The sequence below is a fragment of the Harpia harpyja genome, chromosome 6, assembly GCF_026419915.1.
Source record: "Harpia harpyja isolate bHarHar1 chromosome 6, bHarHar1 primary haplotype, whole genome shotgun sequence".
Classification (NCBI taxonomy): domain Eukaryota; kingdom Metazoa; phylum Chordata; class Aves; order Accipitriformes; family Accipitridae; genus Harpia; species Harpia harpyja.
The window spans coordinates 36,373,399-36,394,279 of NC_068945.1; the positions used below are offsets into that span (position 1 = coordinate 36,373,399).

At 38.9% G+C, this 20,881-nt stretch overlaps 1 protein-coding gene across 1 annotated transcript in view; it reads left to right on the plus strand.

Moving 5' to 3' along the window:
- Positions 1-20,881, plus strand: part of NELL2 (neural EGFL like 2) — a 154,801-nt gene that overhangs the window by 52,990 nt on the left and 80,930 nt on the right. The window contains exons 10-12 of the mRNA XM_052790385.1: positions 11,343-11,434; positions 14,213-14,315; positions 17,370-17,498. Coding sequence (XP_052646345.1) covers positions 11,343-11,434; positions 14,213-14,315; positions 17,370-17,498 — 324 coding nt within the window. The remainder of the gene's footprint in view (positions 1-11,342; positions 11,435-14,212; positions 14,316-17,369; positions 17,499-20,881) is intronic.

A 20,881-nucleotide genomic window follows, 5' to 3' on the forward strand; every position in this document is an offset into this window, starting at 1 on the left:
CCTGTATGGAGTAGCTAACTAGTATTTTTTTCCTACTACTTGTTGAAATGATTTCTGTAACTTTCTGCTTGGAAATGAAAATTCTGATACTCCTCTGGTTGCTCTCGGAAAAAGTTTATGTAAACTTTTTTCAAGTATGATTTTGACTGTTTTCCCAGATTTCATTTTATTTATAATTGATCACATTTGGTTAAAATCCCTGAAAATTATTTAACATCTAGATTTTTTTTTCCCTAACAGGTAAATAAATTTGAAGATGTTATTGGGTTTGTTGTTTTGCATTGTCATGAGCTATTATGGTGAAGAAGAGCTTTTTTTACCTTGCTTATTTCTGATGGCCAGTATATACTTATATATAGTAGTGTTAGAATGGTATTACAGTGACATCGTTGTTTGATGTAATGAATTGGGGCAGAAAATGCCTGGTTCAATTATCAGATTTTTTTTTTTTTTTTGCTATCTGGAAAGCAAAGCAAGAAAATATGCTTACCTCATCTAGGAAATAGGCACATACCTGTTATTTCTAGTGAGGGAGTGCATCAAATACTTTGAAGGTAGGAAAGATGAACTGGCATGATTCTCCCTATATCATTATTACTTTGACAAAGAGATATAAATTGAGGTATCATTTCCTTAAGATGTTTCTTCGGGTTATATTTGTATTCACCAAAGTGCAGCATCCTCTCTAGGCACATTTTACAGGCTTGTGAAGAGGGAGGTTGTTTTGTAGATGTTTCCATCATGCCATAAGCTTTGTTAGATCCTCAAGGCACCTAAATGAGAAATCAAATCTGAGTATAGCATAAAAGAGTTAACAGTCTTGCATATGGTTGTTGTGAGTTCTCAGACAGCCTTCTTAATAGTAGTAGAATATGATTTCAGAATGCTTAAATCTTGTCCAACATCTTCTGTGGCTCTGTATGTATAGAGTTGGTAGTATGGTTTAAGCACCTAACCACTAATTTTTCATTTTGCTGATTTTGCAGTATTTTACTGCAGAGTTGCTATGAAGAAATGTGGGAATAAGTGAATACATTTTAAAAAACCAGAAAATTAAAATAGACATATAAATAAAGGAATCGCATCCTCTTTTTCATGCATCGGTTTAACCATCTTGATTCACATATTTGCACATTTGCTCCTGTTCCCGGTGTGACATCTTGAGTCCTATGAAAACTCAATGGAAATAACAGGTTGATTCTTACAGTGTGGGCAAACAGATTAAAAATCCTCACCTTGGCTTCTGCTGTACTCTGAAAACTAGTCTGTATGTACCTTGCAACAGTCTTTTATCATCTAGGAAGCTATTTACCACTACTGTTTAAAGCAAGTCCCAATCATTCTTTCTTGCTGACAATTGATCATGGACAGCAAGAACCCTGTCCTTCGTTCTTTCCAATAAAATTCCATGTTTTGAAGTCTAACTTCTAAACATATGTGGACAGATATCAAGGTCTGTTAAATAAAATCCTAAGGTGGCTGTTGAAATAAAATATTTTGTGGAACAGAAGAAACTGTCTCCCTTGGGGAATGACAGCCCTTTGCATTTTTTCCCCTGCCAGAAGTTGGAAGGTCATATTGAAAAACAAACTGGATGCTGCCTTTTAGAGTGCAGTTCTTAGCAGACCATGGTTGACTTGGAAGTGGGTAGATGCAGTGAGCAAATTTATTTAAGTAGCTGTACTTGTTATCGCTATTAATTATTTGTACTAAGGTACCTTTAAAACCCTGCTGTTACGAAGAGCCATCAGTCTAGTTACTGTACACACAAAAGACAGTCCTCTGTTCTGCAGGATTTGGCAATTTAAGTGTAAGAGAAGAGGGTAAGGTACTGGATATAGAGAAAAAGATGCAGGGAGAGTAAGGGAAAACTAAATGAGTCATTATCCTGTCAGGCTTCTCTCTCAGGTGTGTCTCTGCACTTCTGGCAAGACGTTCATGAGCTCTGACCTGGAGCTGTTGGCACTGTGAGATATACCTTGTTTCATAGTCAGGATTGTGTCCTGCATGCATACCGACATACTGATATTTATTCAAGATTTGAAAAATTTTTTTCTTTCTCTCAAGATGTTTACTCCTATTGTGTTAGCATTGTTTAACCATTATGGTTGTTTGGTTCTCACATTTATTGTGGAAATACTGAAGTATTCCCCATGTATTGAGGTGATGTGATCACAGGTGGGTTCATTTTCTCAGTCCCAATAAAGTTCCCTCTAACAAACCTAGACTGTTCCACAGGAAAGACAGTACTTGTTCTTGCTGGGACAAGACCCCAAATTTCTTATCTGTCAAGTTTGATCATCATACGTCCACTGTTCCTTTACAACTCTACTAAGTATCCATACTAGATCTCTGCAGCTAAAGAAAGCAAGGTCTTTGCTAATAATATATTGAAAACAAATTCAAGAATTTGTCAATGCAAACTGCTGTTTTTCTCTCAGGTTTTCAAGGGCTTGAAAAAAATGAAAAACACTGAGAACAGGTTTCATAAAATTCATTAAGCTTTTTCTCTTAATGCCATTTAACCCAGTCCAGTCATTTCTGAGGTTCTTGGTAATGAAACGAATTACAGTTAAAGATGTACCTATTTCTTTTCTGTGCCATTGAAATTGCAGAATTGTACTTTGCCTTATGCAGGTTTGATGCTAATAGGCAATAATTGAAAATGAAATCATTTTTTTAACAATGCTTTCTGATTCTTGGTTTCCATACAACGGTAGTGGTAGACAAAGGAAAAGGAAAAAAAGTGAGTTGGCTGACATCAGTAAGATGAAAGTATTGCAGCTCTCCTAGAGACTGGCATACACCACAGCCCCATATAGACAAACACCTGGTTGCACAAGCACGAGAAATCTGAGTCTAATGTCTGGAGAGGTCCCCCTGAAGACAGTAGGAGTGTTAACATAGATATAATACATAATTTTTTTTGTATTATCAGTGACTGTGAGGCTTTCCCTCATTGATCTAGTTCCCAAACAAAAAGGAATAGTCCCATTAACAGTTGGTATGAACTCTAGCTTACTGTTTTTCTGTGACTGGGTTGGAGCATCAACAGATGCACTCTGGAGAAATTAGCTATGACAAAGCAGAATCTGTGAACATCTGTTCCAGCCACTTTTACATTTTTAATTATTTCAAATCCTGAACTGACTTTAGACATGAAGTATTGTGTTGTTTGGGAATGCACAATGGATAATAGTAACTTCTGGCAGCCTTGAGAAACAGGGATGTGATGTCAGGGGTACATAGGTTTCTATTTAAAGTTGTCTTTTGAAAAATTCCAACTCTATTGGTAGCACCCGATTTTTTTTTTTAGATTAGGTTTTGATTAAATGCTATTTGATAATGAATGATGAGAGTGAGTATATAACAAATTTGGAAAGCCCATTTGCATTACTGACTTTAATCAAGATTTCCAAAATGTGTTTACCTTGCTGTCTGTGTTAAAAACCTTTCGCTGAACTAATGCTAAGGACTTAGCTTAAGAACGTTAAGTAGAGTTCTCTGGAGTGTTTGTGATTATGCCAACTAATCCTGTCATTCCGGCTGAAGTGAGGGAGGAAGATGATGCATCTCGGAAGAGGGACAGGAGGATGGGCAGATTCCTTATGCGGGAACAAAAACGCTTGGAGGAAGAGTTGGGAGCATGAAACCCTGTTCAGTTTCTGGGTGGACCTTGATGCAGGTGCTTGGAAAGAACTGAGATCTAACAACAGCAAGAGATGCGGTGCTCCATCTGTGCACTAATCCACTCCTGGGAACGTCTAAACACATTAGACTGGCCTGTGCCATAATGCAAATAAGGCATACGTGATTATTACTGTAATACTGAAGTTAACAAGGGGCTGCCATTTGTAGGGGAAGTGAAAGCACTTGGATTAGGGAGGAAAGTAAATACAGTAAAATGGAGCTATGTGATGCCAGGTCACAAGAAGTCGTGCCATCACCATGGAGGCTCGTGCAGCAGAGTCACGGTGCAGAATTTCTAGCTAAAGCGTCTGTGGAAGTTGTTCTGGGCCAGGGAGAGTCTGGTTGAGAATGGGAGCATCAGCAGGGTCCCCGACAGTCACTCAGATATGGGTGTAGTCTGTAGGTGCTTAAACAACGGGGCAAATTGTTGGAGAAGAAGCTGTTTGGAATCTCTATGGCTTGGGAGCAGGGAAATGTTGCCTCCAAGTGATTTTCACGCAAAGAAATGCCCCATTTACTATTTTGCGGTGAACTGAGTAGTTTTGCTGTTTGCATAGGATGTTTTTTAAGGCTGTCAAATGAAATGCTGTCAAAATCTCTGAAGGTGCTGCCATTCAGAGGTACTTGCCTTTTACTGAATATGCTCGCATGACCTGTGTCCGCAGACATTGCAGAAAGCAACCATCTCACTAGTCATGGGCAGAAATGTGTCGTTGAAAGGTATGCATAATTGGCGCACACTATTTTTGCATGGCAAATCTGGGCAAAAATATGGGTAGTATCCCAATATGCTTTATTTCTTCCCCCCGCCCTGTTTGAAGTGTCTGTGGAGCAGAGTAAGAGTTACCCCGTGTAAAGAGCTGTTGCAGGAGTAGGTGTCCTCCCTCATCGCATCCGTGGGTGGTCTTAACTTATGGCATGGCAATGGAGAATGCAACCTGCTTTTTATATAGTAAATTAATGCTGATGGGTAATAACTGTTTACACCTCAGATTTTAAATAGTGACTCAAAAGGGCGCAGGTCTTTAGCAGTTCTTCATTAGTTCAGAAATTCCCAACACTCAGTCCTAATCAATTAATTGGATTTCATCTTCCATATGGATCCCAGTGACTTGAGGCTTTCTGATGGGTGTATGTGTAAGTTTAAGCATGTCATGAAGTATAAGGTGTTTTAGGGAGGTGTGTATTTATTTTTCTACACTGCACAATTTTCCTCTTAAAAAGTTTTCAGAAAAGCACCTTTTACAGTTATCCCAGCAGTCCAGCTGAGAGAAGGTGGAACTGAAGCAGAAATTTCCCCGTCATTAGTAGCTGTCGGCGTTTGATAAAATACCTATTTGCACCTTTACTAAGATACAGCTATGTCACTACTATTGCAAATAGCTTACATAAGGAGTCCATCAAATAATGTCTAATCCCACTTTTATGAGGATTAAGTGGGCACGTAATGTTTGCATTGGAGTTCTTTTGGTCTTGCAGACTGTTGTGCTATTTATAAACCTTTAATATAATTGTAATACAGTGGTCATATAATTAATATTAACCTTAATTGCTTTTCTTCTCTTGACACCCTCTAAGGCTTTTGTCTTGGCATTTGATTTTATTGTTTCACATTTTGCTGCAAAAGTTGCTTGAGTATTGGGTGGCCATCATAGTTCATTCAGCATAAAATGGATGGGCATTTTGATCGCTTTGGTCATGTCCAAGTTTTCAAAATCCTATGCTTAGTCCAAAATATTCCAGTTCTGTTTGACAAGCAGAATATGGTCCATTGCTCTAAAGCCAAAGTTGTGCATGTCTGTCAGTAGAAATATTTTGGCTGCCATATTTATCCAAGCTAAAGTTGCAGTATGGGTAGCAATAATGCCATTTTTAAGAGAAGCTGACATCAAACACGTTGTCCAGATTGGATCTTTGCTTAACTGGAGACAGCTCCCTTTGTGCAATGTGATGTCTGTTGGCTTTGATTGGTTGCAAGCTCTTTCCCAGACTCCCTGTCCAGCAGCCTACTTTAAAAGTTTTACTTCATCTGTCAGGTCTGTTTGCTTCAGCAAAACAGAGATTTTAGTCACATTTCGATGTGCTTTTTCAGTGTTCAGATTGCTTTTTTTAGTCTTTAAAGATGCCTCAAGGAGCCCTCATTCTAGGGCTCAGATGAATTCTACAAAAGACTTTCCAGCAAGAACACACGGGATAGATGAATTATGTCATTTACCCATAGTAGTTGATGGAAATATAGGAAACATGAGAAGTAGGTGAAAGAATTTGTAATTTTAGATTGACTCCTTGCCAATGTGACTAAACAGCCTGTTAGTGTTGTTGGAGGTGGCTCACACCGCAGATGCTCTTAAATGATTGTAAAAGTACTGTAGAACAACAACTTCATGTTTTCAGTGTAATAGAGACATTTAGCATTTCCGGCTAACAAGAAATAAGATACAAATAGTAATTGATTCCCTATCATTAGGAAAATTCAAAACAGATTTTCTTTTTTTCAGCTGAGAAAGCAGAAGCATATGTATGCAGCTTTTTAGCAGTGACTGACTGGAAAAATTAGCAATATATTTTCCAGCTTGAAATCTGGAATAATTTTGAATTGTTGGGGGGAGACGGCATGAAATGAAGCAAGTGTCCAGTCTCACTGACTGCAGTAACAGAGGAACTTGTGCTTTCCAGAAAACGAGCAAAGAAATAATGCCTGAATCCCTGCAAAGATAAATGAGAAAGGGGTGAGACCAATGCCTAGTAATGGTGTGGCAGTCGAGAGAGAAATTAATGAAAGGTGACCATTATCTCTGTGTGTATTTCTAAGGATAAAGCCACACAGAGGTTTTGCACTATGTAAGCTTGCAAAGTAGGATTAATGGGACTTACACAATGCCTAAGCCTCGATCTCTGAAGAGTGGAAAATGTAATCAAGGAGATTCCAAGGAGGAAGTTGGAAAATTAAATGAATGAGACAGGAGGTTTTTTGGTATGCTAATTTTTGGTGGGGTTTTTTCCCCTCACAAACCACCATATGTGAACAAAGAATGCAGCGACATAGACTTAACTACCAGATTTAACTTGTATATCCATAATTGCTGACAAATTTCACAAAACTTCAGGTCACATCTGCCACTCATAGGGCAGTTATGAATACAAGAAAATAAAGTGGTTTGAGGAGTTCACCAATGCCCCAAACTTTCTGCTTTTCCTTGGTGATGAGTCTGAATCAAAATCAGCTTAGATACCACAGGGAAGTGTACATGCATTTCTCAGAGGACGGCATACACAATCTAGATAGCAAAGGTGATCAATACAGAAGTGAGAAAATGTACTAAATGACATCCTGTGAACTCGGTGAACAGAAGGCAGGAGTTAGCTGGGTCATGGATTTTGCATGGACATTTTAAGAAATGCAGAAGGAAAGTGCCATTTGGAAGCCAGTGGGAAGAAGAAAAGGTTGTGAAACAGAAGTGCTGGTTTGACAAACTGTTGATAATTCACTGAGCGAACACAACAGCCAGTGGGCTCCCGAATGATTCCTTTCGCTGGTTGAATATGGAGAAGATGCCATGTTATCACAATGTGTTAAATGGTGCTACAGGGAATAGTTGTATTATCACTACTGCTGTGTAAATTAGTAGTGGGGATATAAGCAGACCTTGCTGATAATATTGTAATATTTGATCACCTTTTGTATACAAATATATCGAGAGTAGTCAAACTTCCTAGTGGGTTTTGTAGACTTCCTGTTTCATTTTCTGAGAAAAACGTGCTTTGAAAAACATACGTTGTTTTAGGTACTGGGGGGATGTGCAGGTTTGATGGCAAGAGGAAATGGTTGATGTAATTCAGCTGTAGATGAAATCCTACATAGGCAATAACTATCGAGTTCTGGCACAACTAATCATCAGGTAATTTCTTGACTGTGACTCAGTCTGTCGAATAAAAGGACTTAGGAAGATGAAAGATGATATGTTTCCCCAGAGACATACCAATCACAAACTAATCACAGTATCCTGGGAAGCATCTAGCCAAGCAGAAATTAAATCCGGACTTTCCAATTACACAATTCTAGTCCAGATGTTCATGTTGTTGAAATATCTTTATTTCTAAAGGAAAATAAAGACGTGAAACACCACCATCATGGGATGTGTACGGGCTGTGACAGTTGCTGTCAGGAGGCAGGAGAAATGTTCTGTTCCACACTGCCTGGGATGTGGATCCCACTGTCTTAGGAGGAAAGTGGGACAGCAGAAAATTGGTAGCTTTGTCTTTCTAGAAGTTTTTCCAAGTCTGCTCAGTGCTTACCTAACCAGACAACCTTAGAGTAAAGTTTTTAGAAGCCTTCAGGTAGCTTGGTGAAAATGTGCCCTTTGCTGTCTGGCAGGATGCCTCCTCTGTGGGCAGTGGAAGTGTGGGCTGGCAAGAGAACAGGGAAGAGACAGAAGCCTTTATGGGAGTATTGGAGAAGAAAAGACAGTGTGCACTGGCAAACTTAGACCATTGCTAAACCCACTGGTATCTGTCTTGTTAAATAAACATGAAGCCAGTGCTACTGGCATAGATGAAGTGCCTGTGTGATTTTTGTAAGCTCATTTGGCTCAATTAGCATAGATGAGAAGAGAAAAACTAAGTGATAGTGCTCGGAATTAGAGCTTCAGAGTGTACCTTAGTTCTTGCTGCTTTTTAATGGAAGGAGCTGCCCAAATATGGTGGAATACTTCATGTTTTAGAGAACACTAGTAGGAAAGAAATAATCCAGGTACTGTTGATTTTGAAGATCTTTAAGAAGAAATGTCCCTTTTGAATGTGGTCAATGAGAGCAGCAGTCCGTAAGAAGACATGCTTGGGCTTGTGTTCAGATTATTCAGGTTAACAGGTTTTCAATTTAGTTTCAATTTAGTTTTTCAATTGGCCATTTATTGTTTGTTGGGTTTTCTCTCTTTTCTTAAACATAGTTTGGTCATTCTGTATAGGCAGGTCCCTGATACCTGGGGGCTTTATAACCTTGCTGACAAAGCCACAGCAAAATCCAGTACTTGGAAATGTTTATTTAGGGGAATTCAATGAAAGAGATGTAATTTTCTTAGCTGCATGATGGCCAGGTGTTGTGGTTGTGGAGGTGGAGATGTGAGCGTCTGTGATTCATTGCTTGAAACTTCTGGGACCCACACAAGCAAGTGTCTTTAAACATGCACTCTGCCTTTGAGAAACAATCTTCGAGTGTATGAAGACACACGGGAAAGGGGCAAGGGCTGTCTAGGCAGAGTCATCTCTCACAGACCCAGAATTTGTAAGTTTTTCTTTTTTCCAAGGCTTTGTGGAGAAGAGTTGATTTTCTTGCTGAAAGCAAGTGTTTCAGATGCTGCTTCCCTGCATTACGATGGTTTCATGTGCCAAGAATTCCAAAGGCTGTTGGTGGAGTCAGGAAATAACTTCATGATTTCACGCTAGGCTGGATGTGTTCTTTGCTGTGTACATTATTTTCTAAGTTTTTCTGAAGAATCAGAGGTTTGTCGCCATTGGTAAGGTGACTGGATTTAGTGGACTATGCTTTGAGGTAATATGGATACTGGATAATTTTTTAATTTTTTTTTTTTTAAGATGCCTGGGTGGTCTTATTCATTTGTTAAGAGTATTTTGGCTTCAGGAGAGTGTTTTCTTCCAAGACAGAATGATGGTGATTTTGATGTCTTTTGTCTTCCCTGTGAACAGGCATAGTCTGCCTGTTGGAAACATGAGGATGTTATCAGTCCGTTGCCATTGTGTGGTCCTCAGGCATTGCCATACTTCGTTTTTCCTGTCACATGTAGTTCTTAGAAGCTTGAAATGTATGGAGCAAGGGAAAGGGCTTAATATATGAGTATTTCAGTTTAGTGTCATGGCCTGTAATACATAGGAGGTGATATATATGACTGGATGATTGCCTTGTCCTGTCTGGATTCAAGATCTGCTAGTCCTCAGTAAAGATTTATATAGATTTTTTTTCACATACTTCCTTCCAGAAGAGCTTGTTTTCTGGGAGAGGAGAGAGGCACTGTATTGAGCTTTTCTGGCTCTTTGTGACCTTTCTTTGTGGATGTTGTACAAACTTTCTCATTCTACGAGCCCTAGGACTCTCTCCTGTGGCTCTTTTCTGTACTTTCTTTATTAAGTCTGACTGCAAACTCTGCTATTCATGGGATTCGGAATGTTGCAACGTGCTGTGATATTACTTCTTGAAAGTGCTATGCAGGCCTATATCACACAAGATACTTTATATTTTATTCAGTATTATAACTCATATTTTGGAATTTGAAAAAAGCTTTTTTGTCTCTATGGCCATCACATCTTTTTCAACATCAGTTCCAAGAGTTGTCTTTTTACATGCTGACAAAGCAGAAAGTTTGTAAAATCAAGGAGCTGCAAGTTTAAAAAAAAAAAAGTAGAGGAGAATTGAAAATAACAGCAGTAGTGGTAATTAATATAGGCCATGCAATAAAATCTCTTGTACTTTTAGATATTTTAAAATTGTCTACAAATTGTTGTCTATTTAAACAGAATAGATAAATCTCTGTGAATGAATTGTAGTATAATTGATTTACATCTCCAAATCAATGATTAGCAAATTAGACCTCTAACATGTAATCTAGAACTTGAAAGCGGTAACCTACTCCTGTTATTTCATGATTATGCTTACTTGATGAGCCTTGACTGTGTCCTAAGCAACACAGACATCCGATTTTCTACACCTAGCAGTTGCATTACTTAGCCTTTATACTTTGCATAATGTAATTGCAGTAATGGACCCATTTAAGAAAAAGAAAAAGTAAGACAGTTTGCTGTGAAGATATTTTCTGTAACCCTTAAATACCAAATAGGAACTTCAGTGAGCAATCCAGTATGAGCTGTGTCAGCAGGCTGCTGTAAAACCCAGTACTGCCAGGGCACAGGAGTGGCACCAGACTGGGTCGTGGTATAACAAACACCGATCCAAGGGGAGTCATTTTGTCATTTGATCATTGGAGACTTGATCCTATTCTGTTGGTGAGAAGAGAAAAAAAAAAAGGCAGTCACTGAAGGTCAGTTCCTGTACAATAAAATTCATGTGCTCTAATATACTTCAGCAGTAATGGTAAATAACTGGGATAATCAAGATACAAATATGTAACATTTAAATAACTGTGGGGCGTGATGAAACACCAAAGGGCTGTGATAACAAATGAATACGTGGCTTCAGTGATCACCCTTCATCATGCAACATTCCTCTTCAAGAAACTGATTATCTATTAATGCCACTCACGCTGCTCTCACAGCTCCATTTTCCTTTTCGCCCCTGACCTGCGTTGCAGGCAGTCATAGCTCCCTTGGCGTGACCCGAGACACGTCTCTTCTGCCCTCTCAATAGCTATGTGTACTCCATAGTGCTTCAACAGCCTTTACCTTCTACTTATGTGTGCTTTTCTGGTTCTTTTGTGTTTTTTTTTTTTCTTCTCCTCTGATTTTTTTTTTCTTGTGATATCCAGAGTCCTACAGGTGGGTTTAGAATATTCTTGCAGCTGATTCAATCTTTTTATTTTGAAATGCAGTTATCTTTAAGAAAATGTATCAGTTCTATAAGCAGAGTACTAACACTTTTTTACAAAATCATTGTGTTTTTTCTTTTTATTTATTTTCTCCTGAAGTGGTGTGCGTATTTGAAGGCAGAACCTACTTTGAAGGACAAAGAGAAACTGTGTATTCAAGCTCAGGGGACTGTGTTCTGTTTGAGTGCAAGGTAAGAATACTGTTGATGGGAAAAATATTTCTTGCATGTTAGAAATATCAAAGTCCCACTGAAAGAAATTGTTGAAATACAGACAGGTCTACCTTAGGAAGTGGCAACAGAAAAGGCATCTAAGGGGTCCTGTGTTTATTTTGTCTTACTGAGTTCCACATCAAATTTTGCAAATAAATTTACTTTGCATAGCTACAAGCTTTGATTACGCAGCTTGATAATCAAGCTGCATTCTTTCCTCCTTAGGTATCGTCTCCATCATCAGTAATAAAAAACCCAGCAGACTACCTTATGCTTCCATTGGCACATGTGCAATGTTATTGTTCAAAATTATGTGCTCAGGTACGAGAGGTGCACAAATGTGATGGGGCCATAATTTGAAATTCAGGATAATTCTTAGAGGAAAAGCTAGATGAAAAAGAAAGAAAAGAGCTGGCACACCAGGTGTCTGGTATTTCTAGTGATGGAAATGAGGTAGGGTTGTCATTTTATTTTTAAACAGAAATTGCCTGATGTTGAGTCAGTATTGTCCTGCTGCATGGACAGAGTTGCTCTTCAGGCACAAATGCACTTTAAGGGCAAAATATACCCCAGGGACATCTGCGGGTTGAGAATTACACAGACTGCTGCCGTGGGTCCTGCTTTGCCTCTGCGGGGGAGGGAGTGGGAGGAATTCCCTCCGGTTAGAGAGCTGCATGCTTTGGGGTGGAGTTGAAAACCTGAGGACACATTTCTAGGGCAGAGAAAGAGAGGAGAACAACTCCTCTGGCCATGCTGCAGCTATCTATCCGACCAGTTTCTGGAAATCTCAAAACTTTCATACAGCTATGAAAAAGTGTGTTTTACAAAGTAGAACCGAGGACCGTTGTCCTCCTGCTGTTGATTTCAATCTTTGTGAGCTTAATTCCTGGAGTAGGTGCTTTGAAACCCTTTTGAGAAAGGAAAGGAGAAGCTGACCAGAAATAATTTTGAATTCAGTCGTACGCTTTTCAGGACTGTGAGCTCGTATTTTTAACATGACACCTGGGACATGAATTCGGTGCTTAGTCAATGGATATAATTAACAACCATCAAAAGTTATGTGGTGGTGCCTCGTGTTTCTTGCAGCTGGCAAGTACAATATTGCGTGAACAAAATGTCTCTGTTGGCTCTGCTGGTCTGCATTTTGTTGATTATACTTGTTTGCTGGTGGGCTGCCTGACTGTCCTGGTAGAAATATTAAGCAGCAACTTTGGCTGATTCAAATGCTGCTTTTTCAAGGACCAAAGTACATACAGTTTCTGCTGAACAGCGTTGCGAATGATAATTCGGAGCAGAAAATCCACATACTGTGAACTGTGTTGTTCAGTTAGGTAGTCATAGGTGGGCACTATTTTATTACTACCAGAGTTCTCATAAAAGAATATAATTAATGACTCCAGCTCAGAAGTGTCTTAATAGGAATGGCACAAGTACTGATCTCATGCTTGAATGCTTATGATGATGTTATCAAGGCAATGTCGGGAATTTCTTCTTTTTGTCTGCTTGTAATTTTAAACATAATTTTTTGTTTTGTTTGGCTGCTGCAGTTGTGGCTGCTATAGGCACGCACTTTTCTGTTCGAATATTATAAAACAAGTGAATGAAAAATGCTCTTCCAAATTAGAGTTTGTAAAAGAATTAAATGCAATCCAGGCTACTCTAATTGATATTTTTTCTATCAAAGTTTTGGGGTTTTTTTCTTTATTTTGTGGTGTTGCTGGGTTTTGCTTGTCCTGGCGTACAACACATCTGTGGCTGGTTTGCTTTACTGTATTATCAGGTTAGGGCTGGTTTCTCTGTCAAGATTATTTAAGGTAAAGTTTGAGCAGTAATTTTGATATTGGCCATTGTGTTCATGTTTCATCTTTATATTTCATGCTTTAAGAGGATTTATAATTAAATGCTAGGCCCAAAATAATAATACATGCAATGGCATATGCATGATTTTAGGCACTTTTCTTGCATGCAGAAATACAGGGTCCTGTGTTCAGTGAGCTCATATTTTTACTAGACTGCTGATTTTAAGGCAGATGCCTCTGAGGAACATGTTGTTTGCCTGGTTTTCTGTCTTTGCCTTATCATGACTAGAGCACTGCAAGACACATTAATTAGGGCCCAAGGGAGCCTATAGGTGGTACGTCTGCAGTAACTGCATTGCTAAGGCAGGCATTTCATGTGGACATACTGCGATGATTGTGTGTGACCTGCACTGAGTGCCTGAAGATGTTCGGAAACCATCTTGGCGTTGGACATTTTCAGAAGCCTGATCCAAACTTAGCTGAGAAACCCTCTCTTTCCTAATAGGGAATCAGTGCCAGTTTCCTTCAGCGTTACTACCACAGCACTGAGATCAGAGATGTTCAAGTTTGATTTTACTTGCTGTATAAATAAAAAGCTGCTTTAGAGTATTTGTAATGAGCACCCTTGATTCTGGAATCTGCTGCCTCAGTTTTTGAGAAATAATTGTTACGCTTTCAGGCATAATTTTAAGAGAAACTTCTGAGGCAAGTTGTTTGATAGCTGAGAGAAGAATGAGAGCTATTGCCATGCTTTTGCTTGCTTGAGAAGTTTTGAGTATAGGGGAGTTCCTGATGCTTTTATTGTGCTACGTTGTCCTTTCAAATGGTTTCGAAGGTACCTGGAGTTTGGTGGAGGTCGTTTTTTGTTTGTGCATTATAAATGCTAAAACTCCACTAAAGTTATCATTTATCTTTATTTCTTATCTCACGATATTAATCAGTTACCTCAATTTAACAGGACCACAAAATGCGGCGTATTCCAAAGGACAGTTGTACAGCTTTGAACTGCCCAGAATCTCAACAGATCCCCTTATCTCACAGTTGCTGCAAAATCTGTAAAGGTAAGGTAATAGTGGGATATATAAGCTCAGTGTAATTTTCCATTCCTATAGTTTATATAGACTTTTTTTCTGATTGTTTTGAATAGGACACTTCTATGCGTGATAATCACTGTAAATATTGGGAAACTGAATAGATAACATCTGCATCATGACATCTGAAAATTGTTTGTAAAATGTCTAATAGTGTAAATTCTGTGAAACACGTTTGTGTGTTTCATTCTAGCCAAAAATGGGTGAAAAGTCAAAGAAATTATATACATAATTAGTGATTTTCTACTCTTCACTCACTCCAGTGTCCAAACAAAATCAGATTGGAGAAATGTCCATGTTCACCAGCATCTTTCTGAGATGCTTTGAGATGTCTCTTTCAGAGAACTGTTCATGCTATGCAGTTGTTCGAAAACTGGACTGACTTGTTTACCTGTTTGGGGTTGTAGTCTGCAACTAGAAGCAGAAGCTTTGGGAATTATTTTTGTATGCTGCATACCTTTTTATGTTACATCCAGCCTGATCCCTACCAAAGGAGAGAGGTGCAGGAAGCATTCTGTGTCTTGAGCCCACTCTTTTGATCTGGACTAATACCGGTATCTTCAAAGCTATGAGCAATTGCATCTTCAAGTGGCTACACCTGTTTCTCTACAGCTAAATAAGATAAATTGATACCTGGCATGAAAGAAGATGTTAGACTCTTGGGCTGATTTTAGGTATACTTCAGTTGAAAAGAAAAGCGCAGCTATAGTTGTTTCTGTGCTACTCAGTGCAAGCACAAAGGATATGACTAATCACATCAAGCAGAGAGATAAGAAAGTAGAGGAAAAGAACTTAAGAGAAGTTGATAGGTCTTGAAGTCTATCACAAACAAAAAGGATTTTTTTAATGATAATTTTCTATAAAATCTTCAGTGGCTTAGAGAAAATAATTCTGTGTTTCTTGTGCCTGGTATAGCTAGAAAATTTTAATATATGTCGGATGAGTGCTTCCTGAACATTTTCAATCCTCCCTGAACCATGCTAGCTTGGCCTCTCATGAGCTACAGAGCTTATTCTTTAAACAAGAAGCTGCTGTATGCTATTATTCAGCAGCATGTATTTTGTTTATTAATACAGTTGATACATAACTGTTGAGAATCTTAAGGATAACAAAAAAATCAGTAGAAAAGCCCTCACCCTTTCTGGATGACATGTATATTCCTAGTTATTTAATGTTAAAATCTGACACAAGCCAGTCCAGGCCAGGAAAGCCAAAAATAAGACTGTTGCTTTGTCATTAACTCAGGCTTCGATGAGGAAGACAACAAAAAGGCAAAGAGTAGATGTTGCCATGGCCAGAGGTTGCTCTTGACACATACACACTTCTGCTGTCATCAATGAGTATTGAAGACCCTCTAATGTCAGTAAAAGTGTAGAGCTTTTTGCTTCTTAATGTCCTGAGTTAGGTAACAGCACTGTGGTAGCTATGGTGAATTATAATATTTAAGTAACATTACCTAAGTGTATCTCTAGGTTACAGTGAGGCAATCCACAGCAGAAAAGAAAGAGAGAAAGAAAAACATCAGCCTCTCATATCATAGTAGGTCTGTGATGTTTGCATCATGACCGTGTCACTGGGTCTCAGTGGTAAAACATTCTGCCTTTACGGGTTCTTCTGCTTCTCTTGTCTTGTTTTGCTTGGTTTGTGTTGCTTCGCGCTGTTCGTGAGCTGCCCAAGTGCAAAACACTTCTCTGACCTGACCTCCAAGCAGACTTTGCCGTCGTCCTGCTTGAAGTGCTCATTTAACTTAGCTCTGTGAAGTTAGGGGTGGAAGCTCTTTCACAGCAAAATATGAAGTGGAAGCCAGGTGGAGTGATAAAAGTAATAATTTTTACTGCCAACAAATACTTGTTTGTTGTTTTGTAAGATGCCTGTGTTGCAGCCTGATTCCAGCTTGCATTCTGGAGCTGTTGCTGTTACACTGGTCCTGGTCCCCTGAGCCTGACCCACGTTCCCCAGTTCTTCTGTGGGAGGTTTTGAGAGAAGAAAGTGTTTATTGGAAAACAACAGTGAAGTACTGCTGCTTGATCAATTCTAATGCTTCAGTTAAAGAAGAAAACTTTAAACAAATGAAAATATTGAGAAAACAATGAGGGAGACAAGCTCCACACCTTTATAGACAGACATGGAAATTGTGGAAGCTTCAAGTCAGTTACTGCAACCGGCTTGAATACAGCATAATAAAGGATGATTTAATGGTGTTCAGCAACATAGCAGCATTAGATTTCATGAGCAAACAGAAGGAATTTAAAAAAACCTACTGAGTTGAAAGGTCCAATCTAAATTTTCCAGCCTGGAAAAGAACTTCAGAATCTTAAAAATTTGTAATTAAGGTGCAATGAAAAATGGTCACACTCAGGAAAAATGGAAGGGAAAAAATAGGAAAATAGGAAGTAGGGATAGCTAAAAGGTGAGATTTAAAAAATAAATTTCTCTGCAATGGAAAGAATGATTCAATCAGGGAAGAGTATTCAGTCAGTGGAGCTTGAAAAGAAGAGATAAGGGGAAGAGAAAAGCAAAGCAGGTCAATGTTAATCAAAGACTTTTGGTTAAATGTGGAAGGATTTTATAAACACAGCTGGGAACAAAAAGCGCTAGGAAAAAAAGTAATACCACTAGTAAACGAGCTACTGAGTGCCTAAGCTATTCAGCTCTTTTATAAATGTCCAAACAAACAAACAAAAAAGAAAATAAAGAAAAATATATAATTAAGAAGTGCCCTGTAAAAGTACTTAACAATGACAAGGAGACAGTAAGGGGATTTAAGCATGCTTCCTATCCAGCTGCCTTAGATCAATGCCATAACCTGAAATTGAATCGAAGACCTAGAGACAGTCTGTTCTTGTGGCCTTTACTACTCCTTTCATCCGTTTCATGCTTGGTACAATTTATTGTTCTGTATCTCATGGACAATAGAAAGGTATTCTCTGACCTAACTGAGAAAAAGATAGGACTGTCTTTGACAGGGATGTTTTGTAATCCCTGGATTCTTTTTAACCCTCAATCATATTTGTTTCTGTACAGGCCATGACTTTTGCACTGAAGGACATAACTGTATGGAGCATTCTGTCTGCCGAAACCTAGATGACAGAGCTGTCTGTAGCTGCCGAGATGGCTTCCGAGCTCTTCGAGAGGACAATGCCTACTGTGAAGGTAATACTTGTATAGATGCTTAGCTCCGCTCTATAGATTACTGTGGGATGAATGTATTGATTCATGAGTTGTCAGAGGGATAGGCCTATTAAATACAATGAATTAGATATGCACCTTATTAATCAACTAAAATTATTATCTCTCCAGTTAAGTTCTTTAAAAAAAAGAAAAAATCTGATCAGTGTTGAAGTGGCAAGTTAGTATGGCTGAGGTCTTTAATTAGAAACATGCTTCCATAGGAAAGTTTTCCTTTTTTTTTCTGTGGTGTTCAGATACTCAGGCAACCTAAAAGTCAACCATTTGAATAGCATATTAGTATAACATTTAGTTTCTCTTTTCACGGCTGCCTCTTCCTATTCTGTCTCCCCAGGAAGTAAGTAAATGCTATAGACTAGATACTAGTATTGTTAATCAAACTGACTAATGATTTATTATTTAAGCTGTTCTTTTTTGTATCAGGGAGCCACAAGCTAGTTAATCAGAAGAGAAGCTTCTATAATTTGTGTCTTTACAATCTAGCGTAATCCTGTGAAAAAAAAAACCCATCCCCACTCCAGCAGCGAGACCCAAAGTCCTCTGCACAATCTCTTAGCTTTTGTGCTAACTGTTGCTCTTCCTCATGAAAACTCTGATTCTGCAAACACATAATACTAGTGCACTATCAGGGCATTCTTACCATAAACTTAAGTGTTGGCAGCAGGATAGCCTTTAACTAATAAGCAGTTTGGTTCAGATTTAGCCTGCTAAATTGAAAGTCAAGCATCTGTGAGTAGAGTCTACGGTACTTTGCAGTCCAACCTAATACCTGGATTGTTCTCTGGCAATGCGCAATTAAATGGGATGAATCAAGGCCTTTTAAGACTGTTCCTTTGGCTGAACTCTGCAAAAGTTAATGCCTACAGCTTACTTGAGTTAGTAGCTGCATTAACGTCAGTGGGAATGCTCATCTGTAGATGTAGATTTGAGAATCCATGACTGTTTTCAGTAAAGGAGCATATAATTAATTCGGCTTCGCATACCTTTCTGCTTAATGTTTACGGTAAGCCTGCTGATGGAAGCCTGTTTTGAGAAGTAGAACTAAAAATCAGGCAGAAACAAATCCCTTGCCCCTCGTCATGTCCCAGCAGGCATCTGACATCAGGACCTGCAGTAGAGCTTGTTCTGTGTTGCAGCATCAGCCACGTTTTATCCCATAGTCCCTGGAGATTCTGCCAAGGCTTATGCTGCAGATCTGCATTTCTGGGAACTCATCAGCCATTTCCTATTCGAGTGGGTCACTGGAGCAATGGAGTTATGGTGAAATCAGGTGCTTTAAGAAGGTTTTTTTTTTCTGCAGCGCTGCTGAATGAAAGCAGAAAAACAAGTTATGCTCTCTTGGTGATCTCCACATTACTCAAATTAGAGTCTGTTGCTATGTGTGGAACTTGCTAGGCATGTCGTAAGCAAAAAACAAAAGAAGCTTTTTGATCAGCATTGGTGGTGAAATATTTAGTTGAGGACACAGTAGGTCATCATATGTGAGACTGATGCATTCGTATTGTAAGTGGATTTACCAGTTTGTGCAGTACCTGAAATCAGTATGATGACTTTTTGAGAAGATTTCTTGGCCTGATTGCTTCTGCATGGGCAAATGACATTGTTTCTGGGTGGTAATTATCAATCTGCTTAAGTGCTTTCAAAAAACTTGCATAAGTGAATAAAAGGTTGGGACACATTATTTACATAAAAAAAAAATTTACATATTACTATGTTTGGATGCATTAAATTCCCTCTTAAAAATGTGTATGATTTAGGGTCCAATCCAGGAGCAACTTGCTCACATTGAAGATAGCGGATTCCCATTAGGAAGATGTGCTCACGTGAGCAAAGCTTATGAGATTGGGTCCCTGACAGATGAGGTTCTCCCAGCCGAGGGCGAAGCTAACCCAGCAGGCAGAACAGCCCAGTTTTGCTGTTCGTTATGTACCCTAGCTGCAGTGTAGGCACCACGCTTGAACTATGCACGCTTGGTTCACGGGTCCAGACCTGGCCTTGGCTGGCCGTCCCTGACTGAGTGTTCAGGTCATAATGCTGGAAGGAGGGAAAATGAAGTTACAGATTGAAATTTTAGGATTGTTTTTGTGGAAGAGGAAGGTCAGGGGACCGAAATACCCATGTTTCTTCAGAGTTGTACTTTCAGTATTGTAACCCTTTTTCCAGCCCCAGAGTCTCTTTGAGCACTGAGTTTTTTATTTCTCGAAAGAGACTCTTACCTTAATATTAAACAATGTAATAGCAAAGGGCATAATAGCAATAGTTTAACACTAAGTCTCTTCCGAGTCCTGTCCCTCATCTTGAAAGGCTGGAATGGTCCCAACCTCCCCTTCTCAGCACGTACCCTTTCTTCGCTGTGCCATTATTGTGGCTTTAATTACGGGCAATGCCAAGTGTAGAAATGTTGAGTTAACACAAAGCCTTTCAGAGAAGGCTTTTTGTAATGGCTGGAGCCCATGGGTATGACAGCAGTTTCTATGTTCGCACTGCACAAACTTCAAATATACTGCGAAAGTGGATGTAATTGATTCTGTGTTAGAGCCAAACTTCACTAAATACAATACTGATTAGTGCCTCAGCACTGTCAAATTCAAAAAATAAACAGAAGTAATGATGCTCCCATTGGTAGAACTTCTCCTTTAAGGTAGAAGAACAAAAATATTCAAAGCTGGTTTCATTGTGGGTCTGGAAAAGCTGCATAAATTTCATCTGAATGATGGAAGAGTTTGGCTTCTGTCCTAGAAAGAACCGGTGCTTTTCCAAGACACCTCTAGATACTGTTACGGTGGATACCTTTCTGTTTTATAATAATAATATTTGTTAATATTTATGTCACATTTAGCTTTCCCTTGGAGGACTGTATAAAGCAATATTTAAAGAGTTGGGATTGTTCATTTTTGTGCTGTAAGCCTTATTCCAAGTACTCTGAAATCTATTTTCTGCCTCAGGTTATTATGCAGTTTGAGATACCTTGTGGGCAGGTTGGGTGTGGATTATGCTGTGCTGCCCAGGTGTAGGTGCTTTTGAACATAGCATCCTTGGTGTACAGCCTACCAAACATCAATGTTTTACAAAAACAGATGTTCTGATGAAGTGTAATTAGTTTTTCCCAAAGCAACACCTGCAGTGCTCTCAAACCAATGATCACCCTCCGGGAGATATTTCAAATAGTGTTCAATGCCCACTGCATTTGTGGTGGCGGAGTTATGCTGAAAAAGTTTTTAAGGATAAAGTTTGTGACTCTTGCCTATCAAGATATTCTGATGCATCTAGAGGAGTGAAATATATATGTATTTCAAATAAGATGGGTTTGCAAATAGTCTGCTTGATGGCAGCTTTAGGTATTCTTC